The sequence below is a fragment of the Rattus norvegicus genome, chromosome 2 (genome assembly GCF_021556685.1).
Source record: "Rattus norvegicus strain SHRSP/BbbUtx chromosome 2, alternate assembly SHRSP_T2T, whole genome shotgun sequence".
NCBI lineage: Eukaryota > Metazoa > Chordata > Mammalia > Rodentia > Muridae > Rattus > Rattus norvegicus.
Window position 1 is genome coordinate 198546768 of NC_141535.1, and position 17013 is coordinate 198563780.

Here is a 17013-nt window from a genome sequence, read left to right on the forward strand (position 1 = left end):
AGACAGAAACAAAAGGCTTAGCAGTTCAAGGTCATCCTCAGCTATTCCGTGAATTCCGGGCCAGCCTGGGCTACATGAGGCATCATCTCAAGTAAAGAGATGCATAAATACATTTGAAAAACAGAAGGTTTCTCAGTGACAGTGCACCTAGTAACCTAGCATTTACAAAGTCCTAGCAACACACATCACACACATGCACACGCACACACACGTACACACAAATTAATATGCAAAAATAACTTTAGGCTCTGATGTGTCTTGCTCATTAGGATAAATACAATGTGTTTGCATTTTTTACACATTATCAGAAGAATCTGGAGTCAAGACCTGCGTCTACCTGCATAAATCCCTTTCCCTGATATTTCCAGAATACAATCTTGTCTTCCACTTTACAGAAACGTCATGAACTTCCCCCAGAATTTATTCCCTATATCTCCTTGTCTCCTTTCCCTTCAGTTACCATCTATTGTCCAGGCGTGTCCTCGAGCCCCCTACTTTACACCACCTGGGGGGGCTGCTCTCCATCTTGGTTGTTATTCCCACCGGGGCTTGCCTCTGGCCTTGTGTAGGCTACGTGTGATGGCTGGAATAGAATGTCCTCCACAGGTCACATATTTGAACACTTGGTCCCCAGAGGGTGGCTCTGTTTCTCTGGGGAGATTTAGGGGGTGCAGCCTTGCACCCTAGAGGCAGGCTTTGAGAGTTTAAGACTTATGTTATCCCTGGTTCCCTTCTTGTTGTTGTTCGTGCTCTGGCTACCACACTTGCTGTTTGCCCCCATGACGGACTCTATCCCTGTGGAACCGTAAGCCCAAGTAAACCATTCCTTCTGTAAGTTGTCTTGGTCATGGTATTTTATCCCAGCCTCAGAAAAGTGACTGATTTCCTAGGCAAGCACTTTACCCCTGAACTGTCATCACCTTCACTTCTTGTTCCGAAGTTATGGTCTCTTCTGGTCTCCATTTTCCATTTTTTTTAAGAGTGTGTGTGTGTGTGTGTGTGTGTGTGTGTGTGTGTGTGTGTGTGCGCCTATGTGTGAATATCCATACATGAGTGTCATGGCATGCACATGGAGGTCAGAGGGCAACTTGTGGGTGTTGGTTTTCTCCTCCTCCTTGGGTGAGTCCATGTCTGTGTCAGGCTACTTGGTCTGAAGGCTCTGGATGATGCTCCAGTCTCACTGCAGGTGTTCTAGTGTTCTGGGATTATAGCTGTGAGTCGTCACGGGCATCTAGCTTTTCACTCAGTGACTCAAGTTGCCAGGCTTGCATAGCAAGTACTTTTACCTGTTGTGCCATCTTGCCAGCTCTGACTCCCATTTTCTATTTCCAACTTAATCCAAAGTTATTTAGATGAGTGTTGGATAAAATATTACTTTATATAAATACGTACAGAGATTAATAAAAGACTTGTTAATTAGATTGTAGATTTTTATTTACCCTCCTATAATGTTTATATAATAATTCTTTCCTCAGAATCCCAGCTTTTAGAACTGTGAGAGTAGGGGGGGAGGGTGTGGCTCACTGAGAACCACTTCCACTGAGGCTCACTTGGGTTTGATCCTCAATGCAAAACTGGGGTCCCTTTCAACAACTCATCAGAAAGACTTAGCATTGAACTCAAGGAACGAACATCCTCCTTAGCAGCTGGCCAGATGACTCAGCATGTAAAGGCATATATTGTCAAGCCTGACGACCTAAGGTTATAACCCGGAACCTGCAGATAGAGAGAACCAGCTCCCACAAGTTGTCCTTTGACCTCCACACAAGTGCTGTGGCACACTTGGACACAGCCACAGAAACACACACATACAAATAACAGTGATGATGATGATGGTGGTGGTGGTGGTGGTGATGGTGGTGGTGGTGGTGATGGTGGAGGTTGTGATGGTGGTGGTGGTGGTGGTGATGGTGGAGGTTGTGATGGTGGTAGTGGTGGTGATGATGGTGATGGTGGTGGTGGTGGTAAAGCAAACCTGAGGGACCTTGACATCATCAGATCCAGGGAAGCACTAGGTCTATCATGCCGTAGAGCGGAGATGTTGGAAGCAGTGAGTGAGGATTAGTGCCTGGAGCACTGGGATGAAACTCTAAACAGGATGCCACTCAGGGCAGATAGATGTATCGTTTCCTTACTGCCATCAATAGCACAGCCCAGGGTCCTATTGATGAGCTGGTGTCCCAGGTTGGAAGGCTGACTGTACTGTTTGTTTTTGTCTACTCAGAGCGGTGGAAGGTGACATTTTCAAGTTGGAGATGTTGCTACAATACATTGAAGGGAAAGCTGACACACGCAGTGTACTAGGGCCCCTCTCTTCCTGGGGGCTCGACAGTCTTCCCAGAAATTGTAGCATTCCTATCCTCTACACTTGATCTTAGCCAAAAGGCCGAGAAGCGATGCATTCCTATCCTCTTCAGCCTCAGATGAGGTAATACAGCTGCCAACAGCCTAACATGGCACCAGGAGGAAGGCTGTGTATGCACACATAGACTCCCAACTCAGGGACATGCCGGATTCTGTTTTGATCCTTCTCGGCTTGCCAAAGCTTCGTGAGTCATATCGTTTAAAATGGAGCCAGCTTCTCAGGATTGGAAGCTATTTCAAGTGTTAATTTTTGAAAGACTTCATTAGCTTAGGATCCAATGCTGCAGTTCAAAATGACAAACCACTGAAGAGCTGGCTGGGTGGGATGAATCACAAAACTCTCATGGATGATGCCTGAGCAAGCTGCTTCCTCTTTATAACATTATACTCCCTCTTTAAAAAGTTATTTTTAGTTATGTGGACATGTCTGTGTGGATATGTGTACTTGATTGCAGGTACCCTGGGAGGCCAGAGGCATAGGATCTCCTTGGAGCCGGAGTTAAGATGAACCAAGTTATGTGGGTGCTGGGAATCAAATCAGACTCAGTTCCTCTGTGAGAGCAGCTAGTGCTCTCAACTGCTGAGGCAGCTCTCCAACCCCTATGCTCCCTCTTTTAAATAAAAGGCAAGCTCAGTAAAGTGATGCTGCCCTCATCTCCATATTCTGTCTCCCAGTTCTTTTGCATTTCCTGCACATGGTTGAGAATCAGCCACCAGTGGATTTCTACGATTTTTGGATTTTAGGTTTTATACTAAAGGCATGCACTTTATCGGCTGAGCATCCTCCCAATCCTTGTTCAAAAAAAAATCTTTAATGACAGGGTCTTACTGTGTAGTCCGGCTGTCCTAGAACTTAGCACAAAGACGAGGATATCTTCACACTTGCAGAGTGCGGGGACTGCAGACTTACGTGAGCTACCACACCCAACGGAGCCTTTTGTCTTTGTAGCCTCGACTGTCAGCATGACTCAGTCTCCATTAACATTCAGAGAAACTGAGTCAGGCAAATTGCTGCCTTCAGTTCTCTTCAGTTCCCTACGGTATTGAAGACCCGGCCTGAAGTGGAGATTCGAAATCTGAATGGGACTTTTTTGGCTAAAGCCAAGACATCACGTAAACATAAATCCTGCATGGAAATATGTCTGCTTCCTCAGGCCCCTGCTCCCCGGCAAAGCCTCACTTATCCAAAGCCCAGCTTCGAAGGTTGCCATCTCTGTGCCCCTAGTACCGAGCAGGCTTCCTTGCCCCAGCTTTGTAGACTGTTAGCCCGAGTCCAGCTTTATCCTAAATACCAGACATGATGTGAGGACTGCATATCGGAAGCTCGTATCTTGGCGCTCCACGAGATGCTGGCATGGTACCCTGCTGGGCCTGAACTTGAGTTAACTTTAGGGCAGTGGGAGGGAGTCTGAGTAAGCCCAGCCATTGCCCAACAAGCCTGGATTTGCCTTGGCAACTTTGTTCTCAGCAACTGTTATGAAGTGATGACGCCCGCAAGCCCAATGTGTAGCCCTAAGAGAGAGTCTACTGATAACACCGTGCATGAAGTAGTTTATCCATTCTTATAGCAGTGATTGGTGAATGCTAGGCACTTTTCTATGAATATAGGATAGGACCAAAAATCACCTATCATGGAGACGGGTCTGCCTCTGTGAGGAAGTCATACTTAGCAAACGGAATCAGAATGGCAGGATGATAAAGGGCTTCAAGGGGTAATGATAATAAGTACGTTCTGCATGACTCTAAAGCCGGACCAACTCAGTTCAAATATCCGTTCCATCATTTATCTGCTTTGTGATCTTGGGCCAGTTATGCAACCTTTCTAAGCCTCAGTTTCTTCCTCTGGAAAATGGGGATAATAGTGCCTGCCTGGCAGGGTTGTTAGCACATTTAAATGAGTTAATGTATGAAAGGGACTTAAAACAGGGCAGGAATCTGAGTAAGCATATTGGGTGTTAGCTTGTCATGCCTATTAAGTAATGGGATATGACCAAAGCTAAGCGTGGGAGGCCAGCGTCCTAAGGGACAGATGGTGGCCAGGGACATTTAAACTAAATCCTGAGGGGAGTGAGACCCCAGCTAGGTGAAGAGTCTAGGGCAAGCGTCAGGAAGTAAAAGCACCTGAAGTGTTTAGGTTCAGACTTCATTGAGTCATTCTCTGCCTAATGGGGCCTTCTGTGTGTTTGTGCAGATGACCAAGGAACATGTTGGCTGTCTTCCAGAGCCCTGGGGCTCACAAGGACGTGAGGTGAAAGGGCTGCCAAGGGGAGAGGCCACCTCCAAGGAGCTCAGTGAGCTGACCCCAAAGATGTGAGTCCTCCCCTGCCACTTCGTATCAAGCCTGACATATGATGGGGTAAGGGTGGGGGTCAGGCCAGAGGCAGAGGGTGAGAGTGCCACACAGCAAAGAATGACAAAGGTCGAGTAGCTGCAGGACACTCACACAATGTGGCTCCTTCCATGGGTCGAGGAGCACTGAATTAAATTCCCATGGGCCTTCCATCAGCTGGAGAAGAAAATTCAGAATTGTTAACATGCACACTGACTTTTCTTCCTTTTTATTGAAACCAAAACTAAAAACAAAAACAAAAACAAAAAGGCCCATATATTTACCGAAATAGGTCAAGTATGGTGGTAGCTGCCCAGAATTGGACAGCTCGAACAGCCATTAGGCTGCTGTGGTCCCTCAAGTGTCACCTGGAAACTTTCTGTTGCCATGGTGCATGCCTGCAATTCTAGCTGCTCTGGAGGCCGAAGCAGATGGGTCCCAAATCCAAGGCCTACCCAGTTTGCAGTATGAGTTTCCGGCCAGCCAGGGCAACTTCATGAGCACCTGATTCAGGATTTTTAACAAGTGGAAAAGACTGGGGGTGTGATTTAGGAGTGAAGCACAGAGTTAGCATGCAACGGCCTGGGTTCAACCCCAGTGCTCAAACCCTCAAATCCCAAAACCCTGTGCATGACTTGGCTAGGCATTGACCCCAGGGCCTCAGCATTCTAGATTCAGTTCCCACTGAGCCCTACCTCTGCCCCAGGCTCTAGACCTTGTGGGCAACCTGAGGTAGCACTGCAGCTAGAAGTGTTCCCCACCCTTTCAGTTCTGGAGGAACTTGGGGGGTACCTGGACCTAGACCAGGGCTTCCCACGTTCTCTGGTCCTCATCTTATTGTTCCCATCTGGAGATAGCCATTTGAATAACAAAGGTCTAGGGGTCACTTCCCTGTGAATGAATCAGGAATTCCTGGATGAAGTAAGTACCCTGGATCTGAATTGTGGTTGGATGTCTATTGCTGTGATAAAGACCGTGATCAAGGAGGAGGGGAGGGCTTGTTTCACCTCACAGACTGCAGTCCATCATCGAGGGAAGTCAGGACAGGAGCAGATACAGAGACCATGGAAGAATGCTGCTTACTGGCTTGCTCCTCGTGGGCTACCCAGCATATCATGTGTGTGTGTGTGTGTGTGTGTGTGTGTGTGTGTGTGTGTGTGTATATATATACACATATATATATATATGTATGTCTCACCCAGGACCACCTTCCCAGAGATGGCACCGTCCCAAGTGGGCTGGGCCCTCCCACATCAATCATTAATCAAGAAAATGGTCTACCAGCTTGCCTACCGACCAGTCTGATGGAGGCATCTTCTCAGTTTAGAGTCCCTCTTCCCATAGGACTGTAATTTGCAACCAGCCCTAATTATAACAGGCAGAAAATAATAATAATAATAATAATAATAATAATAATAATAATGATGATGATGATGATGATGATGATGATGATGATGATGATGATGCAATAATTGTGTTGATCGGGAGCCTGGGTTTGAAAAGACTTTTTGCTGAGGAGAAATACTTTAGAAAGGTGAGGCATACGTGGGACAAATGACAAGAAATAAAACCAAGGTCTCCCAAATGGTTGGAGGGAACCTCCATCCTGCTATGGTGAATGTAGTTTAAATGTTAAGTACAGGGATGCCTCTGTAAGTGTAATGGTAATAAAAGAAGAGAGAGAGATGGGAGGGAAAAACATTCTTTTCAAAATTATAAATATGAGACCCGGGTGTGGTAGTGCATGTATACAAGCCCAACATTTGGGAGGTAGAGGCAGGAGGATCAGGAGATCAAGACTAGCCTAGGCTTCATGGAACAGCCTGTCTCAAAAAACAACAAACAAATTAATAATGTACCTATTACAGAAATAATCAGAAAGTGGAAAAGTATAGAGAAAAATCCCAGCCAGGAAGGGTAACGTATTCCTGTAATCCTAACACTTGGAAAGCGAGGCAGGAGGATTGCTGTAAGTTTTGTGTACACAGTGAGTTCTGAGCCAGCTAGGGATATATATAGTAAGAACTTTTCTCAAAAATTTCCCTGAGAAAAGTCAAGTCTGTGGTGTGCAGCCTTTCCCCTCTGAAAGTGCCCTTGACATCACATGGCTTTTTTTTTTTTTTTTTTTTTTTTGGTTCTTTTTTTTCGGAGCTGGGGACCGAACCCAGGGCCTTGCGCTTCCTAGGTAAGCGCTCTACCACTGAGCTAAATCCCCAGCCCCATCACATGGCTTTTTTCAGGTAGCATCATGTCGCTTGCAAGCTTAGGTCCAGGGTTGACTAGTTTCTTAGAATCACATCTTTGTTAGCATTGCACAGGAAGGATCCCAGTGCACACAGAACCTTCTCATGAAGCAGGTAGGGACCATGCGCAGGACTCAGCCCTACACGGGAATGCCCGCCTTCTTACCTCAGTCCACCCAACAGTCTTTTCTTCCTAACCTTTGCTCAGCTGGGAAGTAAAACCTGGTTTGTTTTTTTGACTGTGAAATTCACCAGTGTTCATTTGTTTATTGGCTGTTCACAATTTCTCTTGGACACCAACCCTGTAACTACATTTGTAGCACCAAAACCTGTTATTATTTTTTTGAAGACAGATGGTTAAGAAAATAGGAAGAGCGTGTAACACTGGTGTGGAAATCGTTATTCTGTTCAGTGCTCTGACAAAGAAAGCACAATTGGGATCAAGAGCTCATGAGCCGAGCAGTAAAGGGGCAATCACAGTTCGGCAATTCTCCCTTCTGTGATGACCCTAAGATGTTCTCTGTGTCAGTTGTATTCATCACTAGAGTGGAGGTGTGGGAGCTGGAGTGCAGAGTCACAGAGAAGGCTGTCTGAGAAGCATCTGGAAACGCAGTGGGAAATCAAACACTGTAGTTGTTGCCACAAAGGAAAAAAAATAACAAAAATGAAGCCCTTCAAAAGAAAATGAATGAGCAAATAGGATGTGAACTAAAAGGTTGTAAGTTGGAAAGAAAACCAAAAAGTGACCCTAAGGAAAGCATTCGCCTCTTTTAACACTAGGAAAGATGCTAAGCAACACTGCTCCCCCACCCCCACCTTAAATGAGGGAAAACACTTTCAAGTGATAATTCTTGGTAAGAAAAACGTGTGGCCAAGCTGAGCCGCCCACGCCGTTGGCAGCTGTGTGATCCAACCGAGAAACGTGTAGACAGCACTCTGGCAAATGTGTCATCACACAAACACATTCAGAACCTTTGGCCCAGATGTTTCCTCGGGAAGTAATTCAGAATGTGGAAAAACCTACATGGTCAGTAATGCTTGGATCAACGCTGTTTATAATGGAGGAAAAGGGACCCTTATGTTCTGTTTATATGAAGAGTAGGGCCACGGTCAAACTACATGGCAGGGGCTTCAGCCCGTTGTGCTGTTGTATGTATTTACAGTGTTTAAGTGTGTTTCCAGCATTTAGGATACAGGTAGCCCCTACATCTTGTATTAATTCACTATGAATACGTTTCTTTGGAAAATAAACAAAAGCCAAAAACCAAAATCAGCTTTGGGCTGGAGTAGCTCGTGGTCACACTGGTTTAAAACTTATCTTCTGGAGTTCAGAAATAGCTCAGTGGGTAAAAGTGCTAAGTGTGTAAACCTGGCGACTCAAGTTTGATCCCTGAAACCCATGTCAAAGGACAGATGTAGTGACTTTCCTACAGAGAGATGGGAAGCAGAGACAGGAGAGTGGCCTGGGCTGGCCAGCTAGCCTGGACTACACAGAACATCCACAGGAACAAGAGGGACCTGTCTCTGCAAGGTGGAGGGTGGGGAGGCACACCTGCAGCTTGTCTTCTGACCCCCACAGATGTGCTGTGGCATGTGACACATACACACACACACACACACACACACACATACACACACACATACAGACACACAGACAGACACACAGACACACAGACAGACACACATACAGACCCACAGACAGACACACCCATGCACAGACAGATAGACACACATACACATACACATACAGACCCACAGACAGACAGATAGACACACATACACACACACAGACCCACAGACAGACGGACACACACACACACACACACACACACACACACACACCCCTGTAAATACTAGGGATACAGACACCTGTAGCCATACCATGCATATGGTAGGGGTTTGGGGATCCAAGCTCAGATCCTCATGTTTGAATGGGAAGTATTCTTACCCACTGAGCCATCTCCCCAGCCCCAGACTTTGCTCACCACGGAGAGCAGAGAAAGACCCAAGTTGGCCAATGTTCAACCAAGGATCCTGCTGCACATACTCGGGCGTATGCTGCCTTAGGGAAACGCTCATCAGAAGACAGGGAGACTTCCAAGCATGGCTCCTACAGAACTAGCCCCTCCTAGCAGTGCTGGCACGGTAGGTGGGGTAAGGTGTGTTCATATTTTAAAAACTTCAAGGATTTTGATGCTCTTTGAAGTAAAGAACCAGCAATGGCAGATTTTCAAGGTGAGGGCCCAGCCCCTTGGTCCAGGCTTCAGTAGCTGCCAGCGGCTTGGTTTAGCTGGTATCCACTATCACTGGATTCTCCTGGGCCACAAAGCATATGCAGTTCAGCACACAGCTCAGACTTGGATGACCTGGCCACATCAGGACCAGAGACAATTGCCAGGCAACTCTTACGGACAGGAAGAAGAGCCCAGGGGGACCTGAGGAAGGAGCGGGGGCTCCTGGCGTCCTTGTGAGCTCCTCCTTAGCTCTGACGTCTCACTGTGGACAGAACCTCTTCTGGCCTGGTTGATGAAAAGGAAGCTTCCTTCTTCCTTCAAAAATACTTTGAAATCTGGAGTGCAGTTGAGAGAGAATACTTTCCCTTCCCCCATGCTCACCTTGCTTTCAAAGCCCTCCACCCTCCACCCCAGGATGAACAGATTTGGGAAGATGTAGGGATTTTCTTTTGTTGCAAGGATAAAATGAATCAAGGCTACACAAGTGTTCTGCCACATCCACATCGACAGCTCTCCCAGAAGGTCGGCCAGCCTCCCAGTTCATCCGGGACCCTACCTCAAGGAGATAAGGTGAAGAGCGGTCTCTGCTTACATTGCCATTGACACACTCCTTCATGTGACACACACACACACACACACACACACACACACACACACACACACACACACAGAGTCTTTCTTTCCTATTGGGTTTCACTGGAAGCAAGCCCCATTCCTCTTCTCTGGGCAGACCTTTGAATTCCTAAGGAAGAAATCCTCCGGCATTAACAAGCTGTAAGCTATAAACCCTAAGGGAAGTCAGTACCGCTTTGAAACACCCTTTGGAGCACCGGCTGGCCTATGTGGGTGGCTTCAGGACATTTGTTTATAGCGCCTATCAGTCAGGAGAGGCCCCATTTCCTAGTGCTTTTCCTGGGCAGCTTTACCTGGAAAGGTCAAGAGTCAAGGAGGGACGAACTGTTTTGTAAGCACTGCTTAAGTCCATAAGCAGCTCTGATAAGAGTAAGTGACAAGGTCTGGAGGACTTTGGCTTCCTGTCAGAGAGCCATTTTCCACGGGAGCCACCTGTCATGAGAGCTTTATTACGGTTCTGCCCCTAGAAAAAGAAACAGCGTGGGTTTGGGCTCCAGAGCCCCATGCATTGCCTGGCATGGACTAGTGAGAGCTTCAAGCCTTTGGGTCTGTCTTCACCTCTGAGCGGTCCCTTAAACACAGAGCACCCCCGAGCCTTACTCACCTGGGCAGACTGGCCTTGCGATTTTTAGTGGATTGAATTAACTAGCAATCCAGATTTGGGATCCTTAAAAAAAGATTTTTATTAGGCCTAATGAAATACTTTGACATTTATAAAAGATTTTGATTGCTGGGCGTGGGGCCACACCTTTAATCTTAGGAGAGGTAGGGAGATCTGAGTTAGAGGTCAGCTTGGTCTACACAGCTCCATGATGAGACTCTGACTCGAAAAAAAAATTCAATTGAGCATTAAAGTACCAAGAAGGTGGGAAGAAAGTGTAGGATCACACAGGCGACTTTGCGGCTTCGCTGTGGGAAGCCACTGTATACAACATGACTTGGGAACTGGAATCGAAATCTCTGTAATAGTCCTGAGGAATTAGTCACTGACCAGAAAGCTGTGCTGTCCTCACAAAGCCCAATGATACACCCACTGTGAACTGTGTAAGTGTAAACATCCTGGTGGGATACATTAATATACATCCAAGTGCTGTTTCCGATGCAGGCCTTGGGATGGGAGAGTAAATGTTAGCTGCTTTGTCTTGCTGGAAAATGGCCTTCTCCAGGAGAACTGCTCTGGGCTCTTCATTTTGGCCAGATCTGAGTGCGGAGAGCAGTCTAAAAGCAGCAGAGAAATGTAATCGATGCGTTGGCCTGAACTCCCTTGAACGATATCCAAGCTTCCCATTCAGAGAGCAGATGTTGACAGGCCTCAGCGGCAGAGGGTGGAGACAGAAAATGAGGTGTGAGGAAATATATGACTCACGAGGAGGACATGTTTTTCCAAGAGTAGCAGGCAGCTGGAAAGGGCCTGGCTTTCCAGTCCCATCCCCGAAACCCCAAATGGGGTCCTCTCTCCGACTACAGTCGGACTTTGGCACAGCTGGAGGGAGGGAAAGTGCTTGTTCAGCAAAGCTCCAAGTTCTTCAACTAGCCCTGGGCAAGCCAGCCCCATCTGTCCCATGATGTCCTAGACGCCGTGCCTTTCACGCTAGAACGTGCACTCCCCTCCAGGGGCTTTTACTGTATCCCAGGGCTGAGCAACGGAGTTGTTAAGAGCTGTTATTAATTAAAATTCTTTTGGAGGAGTTAGAGTCTGTGTGGAGGGAGGCTTAAACTACAAGGGCCAAAGACGGCTCCAGATAGTAATTGTGTCCTCTGATGCCCCCTGGTGGCCAAATGCTATTAAGTGAACTTTAGGTTCCTAGCCATTAACCCCTCAGACAAAACCCACCTTGCTGGACTCTGTTTAGTTTGTACTTAGAGCCATTTGAACCAGTGCTAATGTATAGCGTGTTTTCTTCCCCGAACCAGTGCTAATTAATGTATAGCCATGTATAGTGTGCCTTATTCCCCAAACAATAATTGTTCTTAGGCAGGTGTGATGATCTCAGTACTGAAGGTTGGAGGCAGGAGAATTGTTGTTATAGGGCAGCCTGGATTAATTAGTGTGAGATCTCACCTGAAAAATAAAACCAACAAAAAATCCACAAAACACAGCACACCACACACTTGCACAACGATTTTGATATATTATGAAGAAAACACCAATTGTTATAATTCTGTACTGCAAATTCCTCTTTAAATGTGTATTCTTTTTACATTTGTGTGTGTGTGTGTGTGTGTGTGTGTGTGTGTGTGTGTGTGTGTGTGTGTGTGTGTAGGCATGTGCCATGCCCTATATGTGACGGTCAGAGGTCTACTTGTAGATATCAGCTTTCTACCTACACGATGTAGGTTCTGAGGATCAAACAAGCCATTAGGCTTGGTGGCAAGCAATCTTACCCACTGAACTATCTCACCAGCCTGGAGAATACCAGAGAAATTTAAGTCTTCAGTTTACCCACACTAGTACTAAAATTCTGAGACCTTATTTATTTTATTAAGGAAACAGAAAATGGAGAAGAGGGGACACAGAAGGACCAACTGTGGGAAGTTTTCCAGTAGCAACCACGAAAAAACACCACACCAAGACTGGCCTCTCAGTAAGCTGGAGGGGTTGGGTGTATGGAGTTGTTAATGATCCCTCTCTGTTCGATCTGCTGTGAGTCCCAGCTAGCCATCTGCCATTGTGATAGCATGACATTTGACTAGAATGGTGTTTGTTTCCCTTTTTCAAAAAGCGAAGAACTGTAATGGGCTGTTTAGGGAGTGGTTAAGCAGAGTAAAATCCAACACATGCTTCTAGACTATGCCCGGCACTGACTCTGAGCTGGACCCATAAATGCACCTGGCAAGCTTACCAGCCTTGTGGTGGGTGCTGCTGACTCATCCCCATGCATTACACAGAGGCAAAGAGAGCTGGGGGCAGGAGCAGGCAAAGAGGGCACGAGTATGTGAGACTCCACGACGTTAGTCATAGGAGCGTTGCTCTGTAGACGGTTTAAAGCTGAGAAACGTACCCTGGCCAAGCCGCCGAGGGTGATAGAGCGGTGACCCAGAGGCCTGCCTGCTCAGGCAGCTTCTGAGCTTGCCCGCATCAGTTCCTCATAGCTGAGCTGAAGTGCAGGCCAGAGAGCTGACACTGCGTGCTTATGCGCATGCTCCCCGTGCCCAGAGCCTTGAGGGCACTCAGCATCCTGTTAGATCCCACTTGGTTCTGAATTTACTTCTCTGGGGATTGTATATTTTCAAATAGGAGCTTTGGAGGACTGGAAAGGTGTCTCAGCAGTGATGAATACTTACTGGTCTCGCAGAGGATCAGGGTTTGGTTCCCAGCACTCAAGTTTGGGAGGCTCGCCTGTTCTGGTCTCCACGGACGCCTGAGTATGCATACATACACTCGCACGCGCGCACACCACGCGCATGTACATACATTACATCTTCAACTAATAGGCTTCATGGACTGAACGCTCGCTAAACTTGATGCTTATACCAGGAATTTTCAAAGCCCTTTCAAGGAGGGTCTTTCCTTTTCTCAATTGTATTGTAGGGATGTAAGGCCAGCATTGTAACATGCCGATAATGACTCTTCTCCTTAGCCTTGGGTTTCGTTTTTTGGAAAAAAAATTTTTTTTAACTGAAAATATATCGTTTTGTTAAGATGAACTCATTACGTTTATTTCTTTTTCAAAGGGAATGTCTTGTATGTTACCTATGCTGTCCCCAAACTCCTGGACTCTCCTGCTTCAGTTAGGCAGTTAGGATGACAGGCAGGTGGCACCCTGCCCACTTTCTGTTGCTGTCATTGATGGTGCAGAGGCTTGAACACAACTCGGGGCCTCACACATGCTAAGCAGGTGCTCTGCCACTGACCCACATCCCAGCCCAGCCATTTTTATTTTTATATCAAATAATAAAGTATTTGTAATGTCTCAATTTAAACTTTTTTAAAAAAATCCTCAGAACTGTTCATTTAGCCTTAGGAAGATGTGGGCACTGATATGTTTGACACTTTACATATCAAAATACCTTCTCGAATCTATCTGCAGCCAGGACTAAATATTCTATGGCGGTTTCTTACTGGGGAAGGCTTTTGTGTTTTGAGACAGGGTCTCATATGGCCCAGGCTGGCCTCAAACTTTCTACGTATCTGAGGTCAGCCTTGAACTTCTGATCTGTCTCCCAAGTGGTAGCTTTATGGGCTTTAGTAACCTGCCAGCCTTTATGGTATATAAAATGATTTATGTTCTTATATATAGTAGATTAAAAAAACATATGAACACAGTTTTTTTTTTCTTTTCTTTTTTTTTTTCGGAGCTGGGGACCAAACCCAGGGCCTTGAGCTTGCTAGGCAAGCACTCTACCACTGAGCTAAATCCCCAACCCCACAGTTTTTTGTTTTTTTTTTAAGATGTACTTATTTATTTGAGGCATGTCTCTCTATACAGCCCTGGCTGTCCTGGAACTCACTATGTAGATCAGGATGGCCTCAAACTCACAGACATCTGTCTACCTCTGCCTCCAAATGCTGATATTAAAGGGATGCACCACCATGCCTGACTTACTTGTTTTTATGTGTATGAGTGTTTGACTGTGTGTTTATGCACACCACACGCATATATCACACTGGTGGAAGCCAGAAGAGGGCATCAGATCCCCTGGAACTGGAGTAACAGATGGTCGTAAGCTCACGTGTGAGCGCTGGGAACCAAACACCCTTCTGTGAGAACAGCAAATGCTCTTAACTTCTGAATTAGCTCTCCATCCCCGTGAGCCTTTGGTTGTTACTGTAAAGGGTACTGACGTGGTATCTTTTCATTATTACAACACCTTTGTAAGATGAGAATTATATTTATTTTACTGGTAAGGAAATACAACTCAGAGAAATTAACTGGGTCAGAGACCTGGTGTACTACTTCCCTACCACTAGGTAACAATGTCCCCCAGAACTAATGGCTCCAAATAATAGCCATCTACCTGGCACTTTCTGTGGCTCTGGTATTTGGGAGCAAGCGAAAGGTTCAGGCAGGCACAGAGTTCTCAAGAAGGATGTGCGTCAGGGCTGAGATTGCCTGAAGGTTTTCACTAGGGACCAGAGGATCTGGCTCCAGAGAGGGTCACTCATGTGGTCTTTGACAGGGAGACTCAGTGGAGCCTCCAATAGGCCATTCTGCTTCTCATTGATATTTGACAGACAGCTTCCTCACCAGCAAGGATGGGGGCGGGTATTAGACTATCGTTGCTGCTTTGTTAGACACAAGCCCATACCCAAGGATTTCAGACCAGCACCTTTCTTTTCCCTGTAGTTCTGAGCTGGAACCCAGGGCACTGTGTATGCCAGGCAGCTGTTTTGCCAAACCCTAACCCAGGTGCCATCTTTCAAAGCGAGTAGTCGCTGGGTGTGTTGGTTCACCCCTTTAATCCCTGCACTCGGAAGGCAGAAGCAGGTGGATCTATGTGAGCTTGAGGCCAGTCTGGTCTACAGAGTGAGTTTCAGGATATCCAGGACTATGTAGGGGGAGCCTGCTTCAATAAATAAATAGAATATATATATATATATATAGTTTTATATATATATACACACACATATACATATATACATATGAATGATATGAAGAATCAATGTAGATATTTCAGTCATCGCAGCTAATAAGTGGCAGAGCCAGGTGTGAGCCCTAGGTCTTCACCCTCACCCCATTTGTGATTCATGCCTGCCTGGGCCTGTACTTCTAAACACCTTGGTCTTCTCTGGTCTCACCATAGCCACAATGTGCCCAGCACACCGGCGCTCTACACTCCACACTTTACCTGACTGTTTAACAAACCTACACTCTGGCTACCTTTTTAGGTTCTGATCCAGGGCCCAGCTTCCAACCTGATTCTGGCACTGGGCTGCAGAGTAACAAATGTGAGGCGGACGGCAACAAGATGCAGAACTCCCAGAGAGTCTTCGAGGAAGACCCACCGAAAGGTGAGAAGGCTTTGCTCCAGGAGGGGTCGGCACAGTCACGATTCCCAGGCTACAGGCTGTCTCTTCAACCTTTCCCTTCCAGAATTTTATTATAGATATGACACTCCAGGACAAGATGACTTAAATCACAGAGGAGGATTCACCTTTGTCCAGTCTCACGTCTTACATGAAAATAAAATCTCTTCATCTTGTAAGTAGTCTCCTGTATGACCCCGTCTGTGTCAATAACCACATTTTCCCACCCTCTCTAGGCGGCTGCCTGGGTCTCCTGCACTTACAGGAAATTCAGGTTTGCCTGGGGGTGGCAGAGAGGCTGAGCAGGGGCTGGGAACTGGGAAATGCTGTCAGTGTAAGTTAGAGGTGCTGTACCAGTTAAGTCAGGGGCAAACGTACACTCTGAACCAACGATGGCTGTCTCCATTACTCTCCCTACTCAGTGTCCAGAGTATACACATAGACACGTTGTTAATTTCCAGTGCACACATTTGCAATCTTAGGGGAAAGTGGAAACACCACATGTATGTATAGAGATGACACAAAAAGGCAGGGCACCTCTCTCCCAAGACCTTCCTAATTAAAAGGGACTTGGACCTAAGAAAGGAGAGCTCAAAGCCAATGTGGTAAGTACTAAAAGCAAGGCCCAAGGATGCTGTGAGGACAGGGAGACGCTACATCCGTTTCATTCAGCAACCACTCACACCCACTTTTTTTTCCCCTCCATCTTTATTAACTTGAGTATTTCTTATTTACATTTCGATTGTTATTCCCCTTCCCGGTTTCCGGGCCAACATCCCCCTAACCCCTACCCCTCCCCTTCTTTATGGGTGTTCCCCTCCCCATCCTCCCCCATTGCCGCCCTCCCCCCAACAATCTAGTTCACTGGGGGTTCAGTCTTAGCAGGACCCAGGGCTTCCCCTTCCACTGGTGCTCTTACTAGGATATTCATTGCTACCTATGGGGTCAGAGTCCAGGGTCAGTCCATGTATAGTCTTTAGGTAGTGGCTTAGTCCCTGGAAGCTCTGGTTGCTTGGCATTGTTGTTCATATGGGGTCTCGAGCCCCTTCAAGCTCTTTCAGTTCTTTCTCTGATTCCTTCAACGGGGGTCCTATTCTCAGTTCAGTGGTTTGCTGCTGGCATTCGCCTCTGTATTTGCTGTATTCTGGCTGTGTCTCTCAGGAGAGATCTACATCCGGCTCCTGTCGGCCTGCACTTCTTTGCTTCATCCATCTTATCTAATTGCACACCCACTTCTCTAAC

At 46.6% G+C, this 17013-nt stretch overlaps 1 protein-coding gene and 1 pseudogene across 7 annotated transcripts in view; one reads left to right on the forward strand and one right to left on the reverse strand.

The window, feature by feature from the left end:
• Positions 1–17013, forward strand: part of Aknad1 (AKNA domain containing 1) — a 46327-nt gene that overhangs the window by 21555 nt on the left and 7759 nt on the right. For 6 of the 7 annotated variants that reach the window (XR_015669555.1, XM_087634656.1, XM_087634655.1 and 3 more), the window contains 4 exon segments: positions 4556–4674; positions 12291–12388; positions 15634–15756; positions 15839–15946. Coding sequence is in view for 5 of the 7 variants with exons in the window: in XM_087634656.1 (XP_087490782.1) it covers positions 4556–4674; positions 12291–12388; positions 15634–15756; positions 15839–15946 (448 nt within the window). In the remaining 2 variants the exon portion in view is untranslated. 7 annotated transcript variants of the gene reach the window in all.
• On the reverse strand, positions 2271–2398 carry LOC148006745 (U2 spliceosomal RNA; annotated as a pseudogene).